Source organism: Falco cherrug, chromosome 7, assembly GCF_023634085.1.
Source record: "Falco cherrug isolate bFalChe1 chromosome 7, bFalChe1.pri, whole genome shotgun sequence".
Lineage (NCBI taxonomy): Eukaryota > Metazoa > Chordata > Aves > Falconiformes > Falconidae > Falco > Falco cherrug.
The window spans coordinates 49,778,281-49,803,064 of record NC_073703.1 but is presented as its reverse complement, the minus strand read 5'-3'; the positions used below and the strand labels follow the sequence as shown (position 1 = coordinate 49,803,064).

The window sequence follows — 24,784 nt, the reverse complement described above, 5'->3', positions numbered from 1 at the left end:
AGAGAGAGGAATATTGAAGGAGGTTGTGGTCTGGAGCATCAGCCCTCTCTGGATGTTCTGGAAGATAGACTCACTTCCTCAGAGGGGTTTTCTGTTGGAAAAGGTAGGATTATAAATTCTGGAAAAGTTTTGTTGCTTCTTTCAAAACTAAGATTAAAATCTCACTTTTTTTATGTGTTCCTATAATCAGTACCAGGTGGATTTTGAATGAGGAACACATATTAAAATTTGGACTACCTTAAATCATTTTAATGTGAGGAAAAATATCTAGAGATAGTGGAATTGCTACTTGGGGAATGAACAAATAATGAATTGTTCCACTGCTTGCAGTATACAAAGCAAAGATGGCAATTATCAGGAGTCATAGCTAATGAAAATGTCACTAGAGAAAGGGGACTTCTCATAGTTTTGTATTCACAGTTCATTTCAACATGAGAAAGATGAAGGCTTAGAATCATAATTGAAGTTAATCATAATTTGTCTGTTAGTCACAAAAATATTGAAATTTGCTAAGCAGCATGAGCTTGCATTGACTGGTAAAACAGTATGACATAGCATTAATGCATAAGACCCTAACATATCATTATCATTTTACCATTAATATTTCATTTGGATTATATTTTGTGTGCCTTTTATTTCTAATGTATTTTTTCAGTATAAATATTTCTATATTTATATAGACTTCTTTTTTTTCAGTGAAGCATGCACAGGAGTATTGATATTAAAAGTAACCATCAACATTAGCTTCTTTCAAACTTCCACAGGATCAGTGTTGAGTGATAACAAGGCAAACAAAGCAGCTAGTGTCAACATTTTGTCTGTTAACTCAAAAAGCAGTGTTTTTTTCCAGCAACTCCTGGCTGCTTTTTATCTGAATATAAAAAAACCAGTTCTGTCCTCGATGTATGGAAATGGAAAAAGAGTAGCTCCCAGATGTTCATTACTGTGAACTTTATGAGATACCAAAATACCACATTCTTCATGATGACTGACATATTGACTAGCGCAAAGGACTTAGAAGAAATTAACTCATGAAAAGTTAAGCTTCAGCATTTTTCAGGATTAGTTTGTATCCCAGGATGCAAAATGGCCTCTAAATTTTTTTTGCCTGTATATGTATGATTTAAATTTTCCAATTGGAATGAATTGCAGGTATAATTAGCAAACTGCTCACAATACTCAAAGAAAGTAAGTTGGCAGTGAGGGTCTTCTCTGGCTTCTTTAGTACCCAACAAATGAATAAAGCTGCAATATTAATATGAGCTGCAAAGTGATACACTTCCTTGTCATGTGAAAAAGAACTGGTATTGTGTCAGGTGCTGCTGCTACTGAGTGGAGTGAGGATTACATGTAGCATTCTCAGCCTCCTCTTTCTTTTTACCTGGTAAGTCCATGACTGCTGTGTTCCTTTTCAAGCTGTGGTTTTGAAACTCCTGACTGTTGAGGATTTAACTTCCAGTTTTTCATTTACTATGGAAACTACAAGCACATGATTCTTTAGTTCATTCCAACAATGAAGGCCTCGTGTACTTCATGGCTTACTGAAACGCTGAAATACTTCTTCAAGTGTTTCTCTTTTCTACAGTGCAGTAATGTTAGGTATTTAGCAAACTGGAAGTTCCAGCAGCCTGAAAGATGAATATGCATGTTAATAAGCTAAAGCTTTTCTCTAGTCTAATATTAAAAATAATTTGTATGTAATTCTATATTGTTCTATATAAATATTTGGTACTGAATATATGTTTGTGTATTTCATGCTGGTTGCAATTTGGTTCAATGTTCATAACTCATGAATTGCAGAGGTCAGGGATCTGTGCTGTTGAATTTAGTTTCCTGTATTAAAAAATAAAAAATGATACGTTTGTTCCTGAAATCAAGCAAAGGGATTTTCTTTCCTCATTGTTGATGAGTGAGGGTTCGGAAGCTATAGCCCACCTCCCTCTAGTTTGACATCAGATAGAGGAGGTCATGAAATTTCTGTATATTCCGTGCTCCCTAGTGCAGAGAGGGTGTGGGATGTAGGTTTACCTTTACAATATAAGACATATGATAGAGAACTGCTCCCTTGCCATATATATGTTATGTAAAAGAATTGAAGTATTTTGCTTCAACTCTCTGTATTTACTCAGCTTGCAGCATAGAAGAGCCTGGCAGCATTAGAGCTGACAAAAACCAGAATGAATGCTTTGACTGTACTTGAATCTGAAGAGTGGGGCTAGAGGGCTATTAGCATCATGTGCCTCTGTAGCATGGTCAAATTGTACGGCAAATCCTCTTGAAACATAACCTTTTCCTTTCTGTGAATTTTTCAGTCAGGTAAGTTCTCTGAACTCTGCTCATTAGAGGACTGCATAGCGTGTTGTGTGAGGCCAATGGAAAAGGTGATGTGATGGCAGCAACTATACTGGCCAGGGCTGTGTATGAAGAGACTGCTTAGGTAGACGTTGTGCTAAATGTGTAACTGTGTCTTGAGAAACAATCAAAATAAGTGGTCTCAGATGTTGATCTCTGTGGTTTCTCAGCCTGAGTTCTTCAATAAGATAGTAAGCACCCCTTCTAGCCACAGCAGCCAGCTAAAATACTTGTAAACTGGCTGCTATACAGTCAAATTCAGCCCTTAACAAAGGTGGATTTTGTATTTTTTATTTTTATTTTTGGTCATGCTGGCATATTTTCATTTTGTGAATGTGCTTAATGGGACATGTACAAGGGGACTAATTTTAATCTAATGATTTTGTGGTTATTCATTGTGTTAGGGAAGGATAATCTGTGTGTCTCAGGTTAAGCAGTTGAAATTAGTTGGCACTTACACAGATATTTTATGTCTTAATTTTCTGAAATTTCTACCTTACTGGAACATTTTAAAAATTATTTTGTAGCTATATAGACATGTTATTAGTTACAAAATGCTCTGAAATCTTCCCACACAAGATGCTATGGAAATGCAAACCATCATATTCATATCCAGGATGAGAAATAATATACTGATCTGAGTTGAAAAATTTACCTTAATTTTTAAGCATCTCACTGGAATTCAGGGACCTATGGAAGAATAAGGTAAGACTTCTTGACGTGTTCAAGGGGTATTTAGAGAAAGAATGCATATCCTTTATCATTGTAACTTTATTTTGGATGTTTTAGGTTTATAAGCCAGGAGTGCACGTAAATGTTGTAAATTTTGCCATTTTTTATGAACTAGTTTTGGCAGGTTTCACTAGTCTGCAATAGCAAGAGATGAACGTTTACATTGGTTTTCACATTTAACAATCCCTTTTAGAGCCACAAATAAACAAACAAAACCCTAAAGATGCTCCTCTCTTGTTACAGTGTTCTTTTAAAATTATTTTTGGCATCGGCATTAACTTGAAGTTTTCATGTCTGTTAGGATCTGCCTTTGGTATAAAGAAGAATTAAAAATTACACTATGTTAGGGTAGCTTTTCCTTCAATGGAAACTTCACACGTTGTAAAATAAGAAACAAACAGTTGAGGACAAGCAGTCAGTATAAATGCCTTGGTTTTTTTCAAATAGTGTGTTGCCTGTAGAGAGAACATCCATGTTTAATGACAGAACACTCTTGGTCATTTTTCTGCAGGTTTCAGAAGCAGCAGAAAAGTCATAGTGAAGGTCAGGACAATAAATTAGCCTTGGTAATAGCATCCACATACACCGATCATGTAGGAAAAAAACAACCAGTAAAAAGTTAATAATTGTTTAAAATGTCCATGTCTTCTGGAATCCACAATACTTTTAAGATTCCCAAAATTGATAACCACATGGTTCATCTCTTCTTGTCTGTCCTTGAAGTGGCCAATTTTTAATTTTCTTAAAAAAAATCTTATCCCAAACCTATGTGAATTACTACATTTTTCTAGCATCATAATTCCATTAACTTGGAATAAGTAAAGATAATTCAGGAAAGCTAAATGGTCTGTGGGATTTGCCATGGAGGGCTGCTCAACTCTGGTGTCAATAATTGTTTCCATGATGACAATTCATGCAGTAATATTCTTGCAATAAGTAGGTGGTTACAATTCAGAGCGTAATGGCCAAGGACTAATGATTATTTCTCATGTAATTAAGGTATAATTGATCTAATTAATAAATATTGTATATAAATAATTGCAGATATTGTCCATCCATAAGAGAATCTTCAGTTAAGATGTATTTATCTCTTAAAATCTTTTTCCTGCTATCATTAAAATCGCATATAATACTAGTCCAACTAGAATTACAGGAAAAAAAAATATCTTTATTTGGAGTTCGTGAATGTGTCAGCATCTTAGCATTTTCTCCTGGTTAGATAGGTCTGTCATAGGGAAGGAGTAGACAAAATAGGGAAACAACTAAAATTAGGACAAGTGCTCTGTGGGGGTCTCTAATATTTCTTAACTGCCACAACATGATTTTTGAAAATCAGTTCAGTTTCAAATTATTATTAAAATTTCTAGTATTGGGCAACTCTACACTGTTGCTCTACATGAGCCACAGGGATGTGTTTACATATTACCTAGCTACAAATGTAGAGCTCTTCTGACTGCTTTCAGGCAGCTTCTAGAGACAGAATATATGTAGACAGCTTACAGATGGGCTAGAGTGATACTCCCTTATTGGTGTATCTAATCTTAGTAATCAGGCTAGCAACCAAAACAGAATCAGAACAAACTGGTGGTGCCTTTGTAAGTATTTTTAAGGAGCTTGCAACATGCATTATACTGTAGATCACTTGAGTGCTTGGATGGAATCAGCCGTGTTATAACTGCTTCATGGAGGTGTGCTTTTACATTTATCATCACTCCTGTTCACAGAGGCAAGGCTATGTAATATAACAGGCTCCCAAAAGTTCTAGGTATTTCATTTTTAAAAGATAAGCTGGATTCTAATCACATCTTTGTGTCTGTAAACTTTGTGACTATAAAACCTTGTGTGCAGAGGACAGAATATATGAAAAGACACTGTAAGAAAAGAGAAGGACTCTTAGTATAGATAAGACACTTATCTCTAGGTCTGTCTTCTCTAAAGGATATCTATTAAACATGCTTATAAGCAAACTGAAAGCAGCTAGTTCTTTATGTGAATTACAACTACTGTTGGTGGTAGTGCACTGTGGGCAGGAGAAAACCCGTAATGCTTTCAAATAGATCCTGACAATTCTGAGGAGAGATATTAAGAAAATTTTAATCTGGATTTCAAGATTGAAAATTAAATTTTGTGTGTACAGTAATTTTAATTCTTCTGAAATTAGCATGTGTATTAAAATTATACTTGCAGGGTTTCATCAGTTTTTCTGGTATGTTTGACTCATCCATAGAAATTTTAGTGTTCACAGATTCTCTCCCTTGCAAACATAACATAACTGTGGGCAATGTGCTAATGTAGTGCCAGTCTTATAACTGGATAGAACTGGATTTAATTTATTTCAACATACAAATGAGTGGATTCACTATCTGACTGGAGGATCACAAGTCAGGAAGACTTAATTTTGATATGGTTGTTTTTTTAATGTGTTGCTGGAGCTGCTTTTTTAAAGAATGTTGCTGTTTGAACATGAAACATACTTTTACCTTTGCAAAAAATCAAAAATATAGTGTAAATGGCAAAACTGAAGCATAAATGTAGCACAACAGTAACATGTGAATTACCGATACTTTGTGATGACCCTTTGTTGGAATTGATAAGTTGGAGAGGAATATTCAGTATTAATCTAAACAGTAGTAGCCAGACCCCACTGTTGTTACGCATAAAAGCAAGTTTTATGTAATTGAGTCTCTTTTTCATGACAGAGACTCTTTACTTGAATTGAACCTGGGTTCAGAATAGAGCATTTCAAATGAATTTTCCAAAGGAGATACTGGGTTAAAAAACCAAACAAACAAAACCAAAAAAAACCCCAAAGCCCCAAAACCCCCCAAGTACTGGCCCTTAATGTGTAAAAGGTGTAGTGTGGCTTTGAAAATGAGAGTTCAGGGTTTTCCTGAGGAAGTATTAGCCTGTGTTTTTATTGTTTCTTAAAATTGCAGGTATTCTCTCTGTAGGGACAGATATTAATGTAGAGCTTAGCTTCAAAAAGATCAAATGTAGTAAAAATTGTTTCTAAACTAAGAAAAATATATACTAATACATTTCTCACAGCTAGCTGCTGAAACAAAGCAAGGTTTACTTAAAGATGCTTACATCATTATTAGCTATGATATTAACAATAACAGTAATAATAGTAACAATAAAATGAAAATATTTTAACTGCATTTTATATACCAAAAGTGGTTGCACCATTAATTAAAAAATAAATGTCACTTCATATTTAATGTTTCCTCTATTAGAGGAGGAACCTTGTCATTTGTGGTGTTGTATTGTGCTTCTTAACAGAGTACCTAAGTATACTTGAGCAGCACAGTCCCTAAATATGCTTGAACATAACCTGTCATGGAGAACTAATTCACATCCTATTGAAGATTGTTAGATGTTTTACAAAATCTAGATTTAGGAATGCTAAATATATTATTATATTTATTTCTAATTCTATAATATTATTTATATTTTATAATAATATTATATTGTATCATTATAAATATATACTTATTCACTAGCTTTCATACTAAAACCACAGTCTTCATGGAATCGGTAGTTTCCAACTTCCCAGAGGAAAAAGTCTCGAATTGGCCAAGCTTCTGAAAATAGTTCTTCATCTCTAGACCTTTTGTGACTTTAGAAAATAGCCATGGTAAGGTAGGAATTCAGTTTCTGTAAACAAGGAAATAATAGCATGAGATGGGAAGGCAGAAATAGGCTTTAGTTGCCATCTTCTCACATCTCTGAACTGTTCGTTAAGGCAAATTCATCCTTTCTTTGTTAGAAAAAGCCTGTTTCTGTGGAACTCAAGAAAAATATTACAATACTGGCCCATTTTTAATAGGAGTATATGGCAGGAGTATTGTGTGAGTGTTATGAAGTAATAGCCTGGAAGCACCACTGCTTCCCAGTTCTCCAACAATGTAAGTAAATGTCGAGAATGTTCTTCAATTGGTTTATGCACTATATAGCAGTTTCAAATTACCTGAGTACTTGTTTTAGTCACATTACCAAACTAATTAGCCACTTATCACAATGACAGTCATTCTCTAAACACAATTAAAGATACTACTTTTAGAGCAATCATTATCTGCCCTATTGGATGTTTGAGGATAAAAGTTTATGTTAGAACAACAAAAAAATCTTCCTCTACCTTGTAAGTGGCGTAGGAATAACTGAAAAGGGAAGATACTTTAAAAATACTGAAATTAAGCCATGATTAATAAGTTTTAAAGTAAGACTGTACACACAGATCTGTATATACTTTATCCTCAAAAGATACCTATCACATAAGAGAATGTGAAAACACAGTTGTCTTGTTTATTTGCAGCTTTACATCTGTATTCCATCCTCTTCCCATTTCTTGCAACCTCCATATAAATTGATGCAAAAATTAGCATTATAGAATAGCAGAAAGAATATATCTGAAAAGTTACGGAGAGCAACACAGTCCTCTTTTCAGCCAAATACAAGTAAACCTTCAGATGTTGCTTTAGTTTATGATTAGGGCCTGTCATATATGAATTATTAACAACAGAAGGTAGTATCGTGGGGAACACCAGTTCCTAAAAACGCCTGCAATGCTTGCAGTACTATATATATATGTGACTGTTGAAAGGGATTCAGTATCAAAACTTACAATCATCTCTGGTCTTATGTTCCATAACAGCATGAATTGCAGCCGTATATTCCTCCTGTTTATCCCCATGTTAGTCTACCTGTAGAAACAGCCTATGTATCTATAATCAATTATATTTAACTTCTTCTCTGCTGTGAATTTAATCTGGGAAGGGATACAAAGTAAGGGATACAAAGGATTAGACTAAAATGTCAGTAAGTAGTAGGCATTGAGGATTTTGAAGAGTAGAAGAGCTGTCCTGAACAGTAACCTAGATTGTCTACAAAGATGTAAGCATAGCAGTGGTTTATTCATGTGAGAATAATGCTAGCAGTAAATTACGGGACAGTGCACTAAAATACCCTTTATGCTTTCATACAAACTGCAGGTCACGTTTCTTTGCAGAGGCCTATGGTTGTGCAAGTAAGTAGAAATTATGTGACATAAATAAAGAAAAACTCAAGAAGTAGAGGAAGCTGTTGAACTGGAAAGATTCAGGGAGGTTGTTTGGTATTGCAGAAGTTGCAGACTTGTACTAACATTGGTCATATTCCTGGTAGGCAACAGAGCTAACGACAGATGAAAAAGAGAAGCAGGGAAAATAGAAAAGATATATGAGGTTTGTTCTCATAGATACACAAACTTTACTAAGATAGGAAAGAAGTTCTGGAGGGTAGACATTAGGTAAAGTGCCTTCAGAATGCCAAGTAATATGCTAATGGCTTATTGATGTGAGAAGTTACAAATAATGACAGTATTAGCCGAACAATGGATCTGTACACCATGTTTCTAAGAGGCCTGAAGTCCTGACAGTACTGGACATGCTTGCACAAGTAGCAGACAGCATGAGTGGAGGGGAAAAGCTGTAGCTGAGGGGTCAGATGTTTACCTGCTTGTGTTGTACAATAATCCATATTCACACCTTTAGCTCTTTCAGACTTAGCAACTTTTCGGAGCAAAACTCAGTATTTCACTCCTCTGCAATTTGCTGTGTACATTCACAGAGAATTTCATCCAAGCATATCACTTGCTATTGCAGCCTGTCAAAGGTTTAAAAGGAGGAAAGTTTGTCAGATGTCATAAAGGATGTCCAAGAGGTATTTATGTTGTTGTTACTGTTGTTTTGTTCTTTTTCCTTCTTAACATCCAACTCACCATCTTGTAAAGTTTCTTGAAGAAAGTGCAGTCTAATTTCTCGTCTTTGTCAAGTGCTAATTTGAAAAATCAAAAGGGAGTTAAATTATTTAGGGAAGGCAAAAGGATTCAAGACTGTGGTGGTAATAATTTCATTCCAATGTTTTGGAGTGAAAGGAGAACCTCAAATTCATTGTTCCATAAATTGTCTCAGCCATTTTTGGTAATCTGCTGTATTGCATAACTTCTGCTGAACTATGGAAATCGTGATAATCGGGTAGATAGTGTTATAAACTGATTATCATAATGAGCTGAGAGGCAGCATTTTAAATTCTATTCCCCACATTTTTCTTCTTAGGTGAATTGCCCATAACACGTTGTATTCTTTGTTCCTTAGGTTCAGTGTTTTACAAAATTGACATGACTAGTCATAGAAATCTCATAGCATACGATTTTAATTAGTGGCAGAAGAAAAGAAAGTATGAGGATTATTTATGATTATGATTTTTTTAAAAATTTACAAGTTAGGCCATTTATTATTTGTTTTGTAACAAGACATGTATTGAATAACCTTGAGATTTCTGTCTCCCTGAATTAGACTAAATGATAAGATAAATTGGTTATTTTGTATGTCTTGGGATCAGCCCTCCTCAGACTGCTTGATTCTGACTTCTGTCTTGCAAGGTTTCACAAACAAGAGAGTGAGAAGACCACGGGATAATTAAGGCCACAGGATTATATATTTTTCCCCCCCTTAAATTGTTTTAACAGATTCAAAACTTCCTCCAGTCTTTTTACTTAGAATCCTGCATAGTGTGAAACGTGAAGTTATCTGTAGTGGCCAGCCTTGTAAATAAAGAAGCTGATGCTTTATCCAGAGAAATCTTACAAGGGGCCTTAGGAGGATCATCTACAAGCTTCTTCCGTTTCTTCAATAATTGACTATTACATCCAAGTTCTTCCAAATGAAAGCATTTGTATCACTGCCCATGACAGGGGGGTTGGCACTAGATGGTCTTTAAAGTCCTTTCCAATCCAAACCATTCTATGATTCTATGTTTTAACAGGATTCAGTTCTATGCAAGTTCTGTTTTCTCATACATGTTCCCAGATTTTTTAAAAATTGGCCTTGCTCTGTTGTTTCTCTCTTAAAGCTGCACCTGAAGTTGTAGCAACCCTTGCATGAAAAGCACTTCTGCATGATTACCCATTTAAATGTCTTGCATGTATAGGTGAAATGTCAAGCCCAACAGGGATATAATTTGATTATTGTGCCTTGAGAAGACCATTAAGAGGTTTATTTACCATCTGAGAAAACAAGCTTTTGTTTGTTAGTGAAGAATATCACAAATCAAGAAAGTGATCTATATGTTCAAAAAGCCATTTCTGAAACTGTGAACTACTCAGTAGTACTGAGTCTTTGATGGTACTTAGTCATCCAGTATCTGGTTCTTTCCTCCACTTGTTCAGTGTTTTTCTTTCATAAGTAGTTCCTGCCTGTTCTATTGTAGGTTGTTCAACAAACTTTCTATTTCTTAGGTGTAAGGGTTAAATCTGAGTTTGCCAAGATAGGCCTGAAAGACTAGGAAATTCTCTCTCCAGATGTGACAAAGGATATAAAGTCTGTTGAAAAATGTAAATAAATTTCAGGTCAGAGCTGGTTTTCATTAACAGAGAGTTGACATATGAGAGAGAGGTCACAAGGAAAAGAGAGGTTGAGCAAAGGAGGAGTTAAACGCAATTGCAGCACTTCTGGAAGTACACCAAGAAGATAAATGTCTTCCTAAAAGCAAATAATTAAGGTTGTCTTACCTCTGAAAATTGAGAGGACACCAGAGCCATTTGAAGGGAAGCCATCCTTCTTCAAATAAGTGGAAGACAACTCGGGTTTTTTGATTCCTGTGTTATTTGAATTGGCAACCAGATTAGCTCATCAAGTGAAAAGTTTGGAAAAGGAAATATTTTACCAGATTTTCTTACTTTGGGGATTCTGCCTGCAGCCCTGGGGAACAAGGTATTGAAACAAGCTGGAGACAAAGCTGAGTGGACAGCAGCTCCCCAAGTGATCTCTGGAAAATCTGAACCTGCTATGCCAAGGACTATGTTGCAGTAAAATTTTATGAACCCACTTTTTACCCAGCTTGTATTTGAAAATTCCTAAGAGATTTGATGATTTTTGTGTGACAGGCCAAAAAATGTTCTCCTGTAATATGAAAGCGAGTCCTTCAATACCTGGAGATGTGTTGCCTCAGGGCAACTTTCTAGAGAGGTAAGGAAACATGTGGAAGAACTGCCCCATTTCCTAGACCTTTTTTCTTCATTTTTTCTCTGGTTTTATACCTTTTCCTTTCTATGCAGAGTTCTTGCTAAACTATTTTTGTTTAACACTCAAGATTTAGGCACTAATTGACCTAATCTGGAAATGTGCTTTTTAAAAAAAAATAATAATCTGCTTCCTCTGGTATTTCTGTAGCAAAACTAATGTGCTTGGATTCTCTCATAAGAAAGCTTTTGAAGTAAGAAAGACTTCTCTAACTCAAAAGAGAAATAGTGTCTCTTTCAGAGGAAAGAACTGAGACCAAGAGTAAGAGGAGATGAGGAGGACTGTTTGGCCAAAACTAAGTAACTTCAGTTTGTTTCTGAATGTGCTATTTTAATTCAGCAAACTTGAAGGGACTGTAGTGGTCCAAACTTGTAAACAGTTTTATCAGGGAGACAAAAAGTAGCCTCTTGCTGCAGGTCTTAAGTGTTGGGGTTTTTTTGTTGTGGTTTGCTTTTTCCTCTATTTCAATAATAGAGAAAAAAAGAGAAATTTTCCTCTATTTCAATAAATCTCAACCTGGGGAAGATGCTACAGACAGCTTAAGTCTACTTAGGAAAACAAGAGTTCAATTACCTTACATTTCTGCCTTCCCGCCCCCATTCCAGTGAAAAATACCACTTGCTGTAGCCTAACAGCTAATCCTATTTATAAAACTAAGGAATTTTTTTTTCCCAAAAAATTTTTCCCAAATTTCTCAAAAATACGATTCCACATTTTTAGTTTAAGGTCCAAAAACTGCATTAGGTAAATTAGAGAGGTTCATAATGCATTGTATAGTACAGAAATATTTTCTTTAACATAAATAATTGTCCTCTCTAATTCAACTTTATGCCTGTGATTTGTGTTTCATGTTTTGTTCTAGTGAACTGTTTATAATATCAGTTGAATGTTTGTGTTTCATGGAGGTAAATGTGTGCCCATAATGATGAAAATTTTATTGTACAGGACTATGAAAAAGCAAAAAGAAAAAGAAATCAGCAAGAATTTCAATGATGCTGTTATACTCTCATGGGAAACCTGAGAAATCTCCTTCACTGTCAGTTCCCATTTTTTATTTTGGAGAGGTGTTCTATATTTGTGAATTTGAGTACACAGTGTAAATTGTTACAGGTCCTGACAGATGAGCTTGGTCTCTACCACCCAGTAGTACCAATGTACTAGCTCTTACAAAAACCCGTTAAGCTCAGCAGCATGTATAATTTCTGCAGCAAGGTCAAGTGAAATCTGTCTTGTAACATAGAATCGTGACAACACTGGAAATAGGCTACCACTAGTGGTCTCTTCTACCATCAGTGCATCAAGAAAGTCTTTTTGCCCAAACCCAGACTCCAGTCTTCCACTTTCTGTTGAGGGTTACAAACTCAAACTGTGTCAAGTTAATGAGGCTAAAGAACACCAGGAAAAAAAGGAGCTGAACACTCTATACATGTAGAGAAAGATGTAAGGGTAGCCCCCTGAGGTTTTTTTACTGTCATTTACAAATGACTCCATCCAATATGTATAAACCAGAATCTAGGACTCCTCTTCACATGACAGCGCGTTCCTCCCTTGGCCATAGAGGTAAAACTCCTCTCACTTTTGTGTGTGCACTGTCACCCTCTGACCTCATGACTCTTGCATTTCTGTTGGTGCAACGGCCTGACTTCAGCAGGGAAGGTGAGAAGCAACTCTGTTCTGATTTTTCCATACATGATGGGAACTGGGGCAAGTGGGTTAATGTCCCTCAGGTGGAGAGTGGGGGTTTCCTGAACGTGTGCTCTAACAATTAAGCTGTGTGCTAGAGGCAATACTCATCATGACGACTGTTTTTCAAAGGGACTCTGACTAAATACTATATCTAGGTTTTAGGAGTGCTTTAGGTGTATCTATTGGATTAGACCCGTTAGGGGATTTAGATGTGTGAATATTTAGTTTGTGAAGCTCTTAATAACCTTAGGTAAGGAGATGTCCTAACCAGTTTGCTTGGTTAAAACGAGGCATAAGCTTCTGTAGGGAAGGTAACAGCTAAAATTTGGGTATTCGGGAAAGTTTTTCTGGACAAAAAATATAGGTATTACAGGTATGGATGTATTTAATTAGGTAAATAAAGTTTTTTGTTAATTGTTTTGTTAACAAAGTATCTAAATTCTGCCTAAATGGAAATTTAAGTCCATTCCTGAATCTAGATCTCACTGTGTTCTTTGTCTTCTGTACTTGTCTAAAATATTGTTGTGCACTTGTTAAAGATTGTGTGTTTATATTTTATTCTAAGGGTATTCAAACTAATGTAAAATAAATTAAAAGCCTACCTGTTAAGCTGGATCTCATTTCCAGGAGGGTTACTTGGTAACTGCAACATTTTCCACTGAGCTTATGTTTGTTTTTACCTGTTACACATTTCTGTCTTGGGGTGATAGAGCATTTTCTTTTCTAATTATTTAGATGTAAATTACGAAATTGGGTATTACTTGAACATTGTGAGTCATAGGAATCATTCTGTAATGCATCTTGAAGACATGGAATCAAAAGTGCTATTTAAAGAATGTTAATCTGTATAACATTCCAGAGTTTCTCACCTTTGCCTTCTCTAATTTTCCAATGCAGATAACAATACCCAGACCTTCAGTGGCATCCACACAGTCTGCTTCGGAGAGCTTTCATTATGGCCACCAGCTAGAGAAAAGAGAGCAGGATGCTCAGTCTGTGGAACACACTGTGGAACTTTCCTCTCCGAAGGAAAGTTTGCCAGGTTTGGTTGTAACAGAAGACGCACTTCCAGCTAGTGCCAGCAGGCAAGATTTGGTACTTAATATCAGCCAAGAGGTGCTTGACCGGGAAGGACTTGTCAAAGAATGTGTCAGCATCCTGGACTGTGGCCAAAAGGACCTACCTGATCAACATAGTGGGATACAGGAAGAGAAAGAACTTGAAAATATGCCTGTGGAGGCAGCTGAGGAAGAAAGGCTTCCGGTGGTTTCTGAGGATGCCATTGAAATGCTAAGCAAAGAACAGAATTCTTTGCCAGGAAACTCAAAATCTGCAGAGGAAGAACCTCTAACGAGTACTGAAGCTGCTGAAGAATCAAAGCCAAGGCCTGTCTGTTTGGTGCCAAATCAAGATGAGGTTCTGAAGTCAATAGCACCTAAAACATCAGAATTTTCTCCTTCAAGATTTACCAACACACACGTTAATAGACAGGCAAGCAAAATAGCACCAGTTCAGGAAAATGGTTTTCATTCTAATAAGGAAGAAGTTCATATCCAAGACTTGAAATGCCACCAAGTGGCCCTTACTACTTTTTTGCACCAGGAGGACAAAAAAGAGAAAAACGCACCCAGAAATGGAGAGTTATTCCACTGTATTTCAGAAAATGAGAATTCTCATCGATCTAAGAAGGACTTAGTTAAATCTCCTTTTGTATTCAGGCAGAGCCGAATCCCAGTTTTAGCACAAGAGATAGACTCAACGTCAGAGTCCTCTTCTCCTGTTTCAGCAAAGGAAAAACTTCTTCTAAAAAAGGCCCATCAGACAGACTTGGTCAGACTACTTATGGAAAAGAGACAGCTCAAATCTTTCCTTGGTGACCTCTCAAGTGCCTCTGATAAGTCACTGGAGGAAAAAATGGCTGCTGCTCCAGTACAGTTTTCTGAGGATAATGTCTTATCCTCATTTTCTAGATTGACACTGGACTCTCATTTCAGCAAGCAGACAGAAGACATCTCTTTATCTCCAAGCAGCCCTCAGTCCAGAAAAAGCAAGATTCCAAGGCCAGTGTCGTGGGCAACCACTGATCAAGTCACCAGTTCAAGTTCAGCTCAGTTCTTTCCTCGGCCACCACCAGGAAAACCACCTACTAGACCTGGGGTAGAAGCTAGGTAATGCAGAGAAAATAGAAACAGGTTTGCGGGCTGAAAATGGATTTGAGCTAGACTGCAGTTACTATGCAGTGTGAAATCCTGTAGAAGTTCCATCCTTTAACTAATATTTTTTTAAATGCTGGACTTCAGTTTTCTGAGAAATCTTACATTGGAGAATGAATGAGGAGAGGCTGTTACACAAGAATGAGCCTGCTTCACCGTTAAACCTTATACATCTATAGTTGTGTATTCAGTATTTTGAAACCTGTCAATCTATAACTAAGTCTTTACAGTTTTTTCCGAAGTGGGGTCACATTTCTGGAACTGTTGATTATTCACAAACCCAAAGAGATCAACAGGATTTGTCATATCCAGCCCCTTTGAAAATTAAACTGTTCTTATTGTAGACATTTTAAGTATTCAAGAATTTGGAGATTCCAGCCGTGAGTACTGAGTGAGTTAGCTATGCTTAGATCACGGCTAAGTAAAACCAGCTAATTAAAGGAGGGAAGAGTGAAATCTAGAAGCCCTCCTTTGCCAATTCTGTATACAGACAACCATGATCTAGTTTCTTCAGTGCCTACATTACCAGGATAAGGACAATTTTGATACAGTAGTGCGAAATCCTCTGAAGGAAGTTGTGGTGTACCTTGTCATCCCCTAAAATTGTGCACAGGAGTGTATTGGTGGTGTGCAGGAATGGATGTACTCCTCCAAAACAGGCAATAAGCAGTGCTCTTCAGTGTACTTCTTCCAGCACCACCAGGACATTTCAGTTATCCTGTAAACACATAGGCTGTTTAATGTGAGTGAGTTTATGCAAATATAAATACTGTGTTGGTTTGAACAATACAGAAGCCAAAGCCTAGATCCAAACACCTCTACCTTATACGAAAGATCAGCTCCAGATGTCTGTTCTGCAATGTAAACTCATCTGTAGTTGCTAGTGATACTGTGTTTCTAGATGAACTTTAGTGAATAGATGGGAACAGAAATAATCTTTCTTCATTTCTTCTTAAGGTTACGCAGGTACAGAGTCCTAGGGAGTAGCAGCTCGGACTCAGATCTTATCTCTCGTCTGGCTCAAATCCTACAGAATGGATCTCAAAGACCAAGGAGTTCTACCCAGTGTAAGAGCCCAGGATCTCCACATAGTCCAAAAACACCACCCAAAAGCCCTGTCATCCCCCGACGCAGTCCCAGTGCCTCCCCTAGGAGCTCTTCTTTACCCCGTACTGCCAGTTCTTCTCCATCCCGGGCTGGGAGACCCCATCATGATCAGAGGAGTTCATCCCCACATCTTGGGAGGAGTAAATCACCTCCTAGCCATTCAGGCTCCTCATCTTCTAGGAGATCCTGCCAACAAGAGCACTGCTGCAACAAACCAAGCAAGAATGGTCTGAAAGGATCTGGCAGTTCCTTCCACCATTCCCCAAACACTAAAACTCCCACAGGAAAGAGCAAATCAACCACTAAGCTTAGCAGATAGGAACTGGGCCTTGACAAGGTATAAAGCCTCCTCCTAAATCTGATGCATGTTATGTCTGTGTACTGTGTATTTAAAAAAAGAAAAAAAAAATCAAAAAAATACATTAAAAAAAAGGTGTTGAATCTGCGCTTTTTAAAGAAAGTAAGCATCATAAACTATTCATGAGAAAGCATACTGTGTAAATAAGTGGCCAGGCATTGCCTAAGAGCAGGCAGCAAGCAGATCTGCAAGAGGGGAAGTGGAGGCCAGGATAAAGATGACTAGACAGTCAAAGAGGTGCAATGTATTTAAAGTAAAAAATATCTTAAGGTGAGTGTTTTAAAAGGATATTTATTTCTGGTTTTAATTTACCTAGCTAAAAGGTTTGGCCTAATAATTTCAGGCATTACATACGCAAGGAGTATGTAAGAAAACCTGAAACAATTATTCCCAAAATGACATCACCACTTGGGAGATAAATAGTGCTCAAGCATGTCCTTGCAGTTTTAAAAAAGCACACAGTTTAGAAGACAATTTTATTTCTGCCTTAGAAGTCTCTTCCATTTTGAGTGACCATCTCTGAGTCACTCAGTGCTCGTCTTCTCCCCTGTCTACCATGGCACAGCCTTTTTATGTAAGGAAGTATCATATACCTTGCCCCTCCTTGACACTGATGACATTTTAAAAATTAACATCTGCCAAGACATTTTTATAGCTATATTCTTTAGAAATTTGTTTAGTACTAATTAGGACCCAAGAAGCTAATTCCCAGTTCTGTATCATATGCTTCTTTGGGAGTCATGGTGGGGTTCTTCAAACTGCATTTGGTAGAATTTGGAAAAGCATTCCTGTCTAGGAAATGAGAGGAAGGAGGAGATGTCTGCACTTCAGTGGATGTTGCAGATTTACGATAAATTGCAATACAAGTTAGAAAACTGACGTACCTTTTTTCCCCTTAATTCATCTGCTGAAAGAACCCTTGTTTGTGCTGGTTTTTGTTTTTCTGTTAGTTATGGCTCACTTAAGCCACTGATCTTACTGTGCAGAGATGATTACCAACCCAGATTTGCTTTTTTAGTCATTCATTTTATAAAAACAAGAAAGATGGAAGAGAGATGAGGAGATTATCTACTTCATGAACTTGGTAGGTTATAGATGACAGAAATATACTTAACACCTTTACAAAATTTTGTTAATAGTAATAGCCATCAAAGCAAAATATACAGAAAGCAATCTGAGTTATATTTTTTATTGGATTCTTGTCATTCTTTTGCCCAAATGTTTTTTGATAGCCAGGCTTCATTATCTTTCAGTAAAGTCCATGGGTTCTAATTTCTCCAACTTTGGATCTCTGTAGGGAACATAACGGTACAGCACCTTTTGCTGTAGTCAGAAGAGAATAGTGGGTCAGGATAGTAATGCACAAGAACACAAGCCCGAGAAAGATGCAGCCAGCTCACTGTAATTATTCCTGTTGTGGTGATGCTGGATGCATAGGGGACTTGTCAGTTACTGATCTGCTTGCTGTAGTCATATGCCTCTTCAGCCAGCATCTGTGCATTTTTATTTAACCTCTGCCAAATGAATACCTTTGGATTAAAAAGGGAATATTTTGTCTCTGAGCTAACACATTCTAATGCTGCATTAAAGCTGCCCTGGAGCTGCACTGAATTTCACTTGCTTTGTCAGACTATGTTGATTTTATTTTTTTTTTTTCCTTTTCTTACGATGAATATGTATATCGTTTCCCATATGTAATGTAGCACAGTGTGGAACCTTAATTTCATTCAGGTTTCAAGCACTACAGATGAATGCAATAGGTAGGATATACCTGCTTTTTCTGAAGAAACTGTACCATTGGAAAGTCCTAATCCTTTGTATTATATTGTATAATAGGTGCTATACCAATAATTGCATGTCCTCATGGTAAATTATATAATATAAATATTTATATATATACACATATGTATATGCTTATATAAACTCATTCTTTCTCATTTTTCATTTGTAATTTATGGACCACAAATAATACAGCTCCCTTTCTGTTAGTTCCTGAATACTTTTGGCATTACATCTTCTATTTCGCCCCAAGAAATTCTGGTATGCACAAATTCTAATAGCCTTTATACCTTGGTACAAGATTGAAGGACTGCTGATTTTTCAACCAGCCAATGTTTTGTCTTGCAGCTTGCTTTTTTTCTTTATAATTTTGTGTGTGCATTTGCATATGGAACAAGAACAGAGACTCAAAGGTATTTTTATTTTTGATTACAAATAGAGCTTGTCGTTACTAATTTTTATTTCATAATGTGAGTTCTTAATTATTACAAATACTCATCACATAGGAGCAGTGACATTCAACGGATACCTAACAGACAAATGTGACAACAAACTCCATCTTTTCCTTCCTATTTTCCTCATGTTTCCTTAGGTGTACCATAAAGAGAATTTGGTGCCATTGTGTTATTTTTGCCCTGGGCACTGCTGGAATTGTTTGTTAAGGTGGTGTAGCAGACCATGATTATTTTTCCTCTCCTCTCCCTTATTTCTGAAAAGCATTTATTATGGTCTTGTAAGATTATTCCTACATTAACATGGTCAGCTTTAATAGGTACCAACTTTATGCATCCTTGCGTGAAATGCTGAAGTTGAGGAGTTTGTATTTTCTCTCCAGTCTCTCCAGAAACAGGTAATTGCTTTAAAGGTGAGAAAGAACTGTCTTCAAAGTACAGACTTGTCCATTGTTACATATTACAATGTAAAATCAATGCTGTAGAAATTAACTTGAACTACTTGCCAATGTAAAAATAGTAAACTATGCCAAAATGGAGAAAGAGATATCAATCGTGATTCATGACCTGGGCTTTTTCAGTGCAGAAAAAGGTAAAAGGACTGTATATCCGAAGTTGCTTTTTGCTGTAGTTTCAGCAGGATCTAGTGAGAAAACCATGAAGATACGAATGGAGGAGTGGTTGTGAATAACTTGCCTTGAAGTACCCACTCTTCTGGAGTTTTTTGTTGCTTGATACCTTCCCCTCAAAAGTTTACAGAATTGCTTACTATAGTCTAATGTAGCAATCAGTTAATGTAGTTAGGTAATGGTCAGCTGATCAACTCATGCATAAATATTAGCTTAATATTTCTAGAGGGCCTGTATAATCATCAAGAACTCTGTAAGCTTCAATATTTGAATATGCAACTGACTGCATAAAACCACCAATGTATGTGTGTGGCCCTTGCACAGAGTGTGAATGAATGGTTTAGAGGGTTATCTGCAAAAAATTTTCAGGGACAGGGAAGATTTTTCTCCATTGTATGAAACGGTTACAGTTATTCTGCATAGCATGGAGCAGCTTACACAGGTTTTTTAGCTGAGAAACAATACAATTCAAGGAGCTGTTGCTTTGCCCTCTTCAAGCCTCCTTTTCTTTGTAGGGCAGTGCAGTGGAGCCATGACACGTAGCAGATGCAGATGCTGCACACGCTTTTTCTCTTGATGGTGTTTCCTGTGTTGTGGCCAGCACTTTGGAGCATTTTTTAGAGAAATAGAGGCATGAAGCCTTTAAACTAAAATAGAACTTGAAAAGACTGAACATTTCACGCAGTCTTTTATGCTGCAGTATTGCATGGTATAATCAATCTAAGTTGCAACCTCAAAAATCTATATTAATACTAATAAAACTCATTATTAATTACAAATGCCAATTACTAACTAAGCAAAACCCTGTTAGAAGTAATAGAAGGTGTGATACAGTAGAGCAACACTGGCAAGTGGTAGGATGCTAGGCACCCATCTACTACTTGAGCAGGATCGGTAAGCATAGAAAATTTCACTGCTCAAAGGCAGGAGCTGTATGAGGTCTTAACTGCTCGTTACATACAATTATTGAGGAGGCAGACTCCTGGGGAGTGACGCGGGGCATTCGTTACAGCCACTAGTCACATCCTATCCTGGGAAATCTGGACATATTCTTGCCTTGAAGTCTGCATGTTTGAGATCAAGCTTTCTCACGTAACTCACTAAACAGTCTTGATGTAAAGAGGAGGATCTGGTCCTATATATTTAAAAATAGCTTGAAATATTTTTCAGCTGAAAAAGACTTGCAAGAGCTCTATCATTTACAATTTGTAGTGTTATCTTATTAATTGTAGCTGGGAAAACACGATTTTTGTTTTATATATATAAATACACATTTGTACATAAGTGTATCTATATATATGCTTATATAGATACTGTATATTATATAGATACATATATACATACATGCATATGTGTGTATATACATATAGATAGGAACAGTCTCAGCTATTGCATCCTGTTTACTGGAATTTATTTGCCAGAGTGAGCCAAGGCCAGTTTTGCTTTGATTTCCTCTGATCTCCTCCCATCTACCATAATTTGCTATGCCCTAATTCTGATTCTGCCTTTTCCATATTACAAGGCCTGATCCTATAGTCCTATGTGGGCAAAGCTCCCATAAGACCTTCTTATTGCAGTAACATTTACGCAATGGTTGACTGTAATGCTTAGAAAAAAAAATATGTTCTTTTTCTCTTCATTGAGAATGTACACAAAGCCAGACTTACAGTACAGTCTCTTTCCTGTAAATAGAATTTTTCCATAATGAATTGGACATTTTTGTGGAACACTAAGATGCGTAAGTTCTGGTAAGAAGAAAGTGATTATTCCAATTTCTTAAAAGGGTCTAATGGCAAACTAGGGATATGTACCTCCATTATTTACAATCAATGTTAAATGAGAGAGGAATCATCTGAAAAGGAACAGGAGAATAAAAGAGAGCTCGAAGTCAAATCAGTTTCTCATTATAGGCCTATAATATATTGATCTTAATTTTTTCATGCAGGACTGATGCTGTGAGCTGGCAAAAGCCATGCCTGTCTTGTCAATTCCAGCGAGCAAGGGGCTGTGTAGGTGTCTTAGGTAAACACCATGATTCCTTATGCTGCATTCTCAGTATGCTTTTCCACTACAAGTAGTCAGAGAACTGTCAGCTATATAAATCAAAGCCTTGACAATTATCTGTGATTCCTTTCTTCAACTGCTAAAAGCTTTGGATGCTTGTTCCTATTTCTGAAACTTGTAGAACAGTGCATAATATTTTTATTATACTTTTAGCTAATCAAATAGGCAGTGAACTGAAGGGTTTTGTTTGCTGTTTTGCTTTTGGCTTAAATGACATTGGTTGCAATTACTGCAATTTTCAGTAACCTGTAATGCTGGTGAAAGGAAGCGAGGTTCAGTGTTTTGACTACATGCAATACGTAAGCAGAGGTCATACATTTCTTAGCTAATACATGCAGATCACATAAACACGCACCTCACACAAGAATACCTCAGCTGTCTGCTTGAAGCCAGTCTTCCTTTTCCCTACGCACATTTGTAAAAAAAGAAACTAAGTAAAAGTCAGCCTGAGTTGGGTAATAATTGTCTGAAATTATCTTAAGATACTGTCCAATGTTGAAAAGTTCTATCGCTCATTTTCCTGTGGTTTAAATAACCAGGCTTTAAAATACTAACCTTTGAGGTTTTGGTTGTTTGTTTTTTTTTTATTAAGGCAAAGTGCAAAAGAGTGTATTGTGTTGAAGTCTAATATATTAAACTTGGCAATTACTCTAGCCATCCAAGTTTGAACATGTAACTTGATTTTTACTCTCCGTTGTTGCTAACACATTCTCTCTTAACAGTGACAATCCCAAATGTTAGCATATGCCATTTAGGTGTTTTGCTTCTGTTTCTCCGCTACATGAAGAGCTTGGATCCTTGGGAATTCTTGCTGTTCCTGTGCAGGTGAAACTCTCATCAAAATCAGTATAGGGTCTTGTTTTGTTTTTTCCCATTTAGGGACTGAAGGAATAAACTCAGTCTATAAATATCGTATTTGCAGTTGCTGTATTTTAAATTGCAAAATGCTTTTTTTTTTTTGGTTACTAATATGACATGACATGCCTTTTGATCTCTACTTTTCTGTAAGAATTACTACCGAGAGCCAGCTTTGGCCAAGAGTACAAAGTGGTTTCTTCTAAAACAGTACTGTAAGTGAGCTGCTCATATGAGGTCCTGATCATCCACAACTCTGTGGGAATTCAGCTGACATTTATTTGAATTACAGATATTTGTTTCCTTTTGCGATCACTTGATCTTTGACCCAAATTTTATATAAAAGACCTATAATAACAGCAGACCAGCTTACTTAAAAAGGATACAGTGTAATTAGTTTGGTCTACCTGGCTTCAAATCCTTTAAAACAGGTATCTACTGCATGGCAGGCAAGGTCATAAAAGTTTGACACGAGGTGAGGTGGGATTTTTTTTTTTTTGCTATTTCACTTTTTTTTTGTCTGACTGGAGATCTGGATTGGTTGCCTAGCAGCCTTCTTTGTATCGTCTTAACTTTCCTTGGCTAGAAAGCAAGATTTGAAATTCTTCCCCAACTTCTTTCTTTCTATAGAGTCAGCCCAGGGATGAGTTGCAGTACTTGTGCTAACAGATGTCAATTTTCAAACGCTTTCCTGTGAATATCCAAACTAGTAAATTAAGGAAATCACCAGCAATGCCTTCAGACAAGTACTGACTTTTGAAGCTGCCAGCCAATGGCTACTAACCTAAAATCTCTGGGCAGTACCACAAAGAATGAAAACTGTATTAATTAAAAATACAATATTGTCACCCCATAAGAAATTAAGTACTCAATAGTAAAATCTGCAGCATGATTAAATTAAGTGGAAAGTAGTTCCAAGATTGTTTGTTATCACTGAGGAAGACAAATGTAGAGTCCTTCAAATTCTCTTGCTCAGTAATTGCAGTTCTCTTCCCCTCCTCGGAAACCTTCTAAGCCATTCTTTTCCTTTTAAGTTTGCTCAGGCACCCAAGAACATAAAGAGTTAATGCCCTTATAATGGTCATTTGTACATAAAGTTGTAATTATTTATTTTCTCATTTGTACCATATCAAGGCTTTGTACAATGTTTTAAGTTTTGTTTTCAAATTATTTTGTATTTTATTTTTATAAACTGGTTCTAAATAAAATATTCATTCAGCATGCAAAACTTCAATTCTTGATTGTGTTTGTATAATGATTTAATTATTTATGAAACTTCAGTTGAATTTTTTCAGTATTTTTTATTATTGTAACCCTGTACTTTAAATGGAGAAAGTGCTTTGACAGTGATGGTGGGGTGGTTTTTTTTCCGTTAGAAGAAATCAAAAAGCAAATGTCTGTTGGTCCTACTGCAGCATGAATTGGATGTTTGTATTGTAACTCAGAATGATTGGATCAATGGAAGTTTTACTGATTTAGTAGGTTCATGTGTTGTATATGAATAAGAATAGAAAAACTCAACTGGCCTCCTTAGAAGCCTCCCTTTCTATTTGCTCATGCTCTTATCCATACTGTCTGTATTCAGCCAAACAATGAATGATTGCCACAGCCCAATCAGATCAATTTTAGAAATGACATGGTGGATTCCAGCCTTGTTCTGAAAGGCCAGCTACTTTTTCCACCCACCCCACCCCCCTTCAAAATTGTAGTTTCTTATTTTGTCAGAGGCCGCCATAATTGATTTATTTGGAGATGATCAGCTATCTGGAAATAGTCACTGAGCTTTTACAGCCTCTTGAAGAGACCTGTCATGCTCTGTGTAGTATGCTTAAGTGGCAGCTAGCGGAGAAATGAACAAACTGAATCTGAGCAGTTTGAGCTCTGTGGAAATGCAGTGTTAAGCTACTAGTTGCTCTAGTTTCCTCTAAGATCCTTTCATTTCTTTTTCTAGTAAAACTAGGTAAGAGTAGAGTAGAATATCTTCAAAATTTATACTTGGGGTTTGTGTGCCTGCATGCCTTAGCCCTTGTATGCTGTGCAAAATGCTGCCTGCTCATTGCATAGCAGAGCAAGGTTTTTAGGGAAGTGCAGAAGAACTGGAGAAAATTCCCTGGTTCTCTTTCTCAGCGTTATCACTGTTAGGCCTTGCACATATGGCAAAATAAAAGCCAGCTCTGCTTTTGTTCAGATTATTGGCAGTATTTTCATTAAAGCTTCCTGACCAGGTCATTAGCTTTTGTCACTTATATAAATAGCCCATATTACTTCGAATGACAGGAAACAAATTGGGAATTCATTTACACAGTAACATTCTGAGAAAATTATGTTTCATCTTCTGTTAAGAGCAGCCAGAAGTTTAACGGCATGCTTCTGGACGGCATGTGCTTCTAGTGGTCCCAACAGAACCTCCGTTTGATCACAGAAAGGGTGCATAATTAAATAGCAAGCCAGCTGTATTAATATGAAGATTAAAGTAACAAATTTGCTCACTCTGTAC

General features: G+C 36.6%; 1 protein-coding gene across 3 annotated transcripts in view; it reads left to right on the top strand.

Moving 5' to 3' along the window:
• TTBK2 (tau tubulin kinase 2) overlaps nucleotides 1–23,515 on the top strand; it is a 104,828-nt gene extending 81,313 nt beyond the window's left edge. For all 3 annotated transcript variants that reach the window (XM_055716602.1, XM_055716601.1, XM_027807944.2), the window contains 2 exons: nucleotides 13,728–14,998; nucleotides 16,001–23,515. In XM_055716602.1, the coding sequence (XP_055572577.1) occupies nucleotides 13,728–14,998; nucleotides 16,001–16,469 (1,740 nt within the window). In that variant the 3' untranslated portion in view covers nucleotides 16,470–23,515. The remainder of the gene's footprint in view (nucleotides 1–13,727; nucleotides 14,999–16,000) is intronic.
• Nucleotides 23,516–24,784: the final 1,269 nt, after the last annotated feature.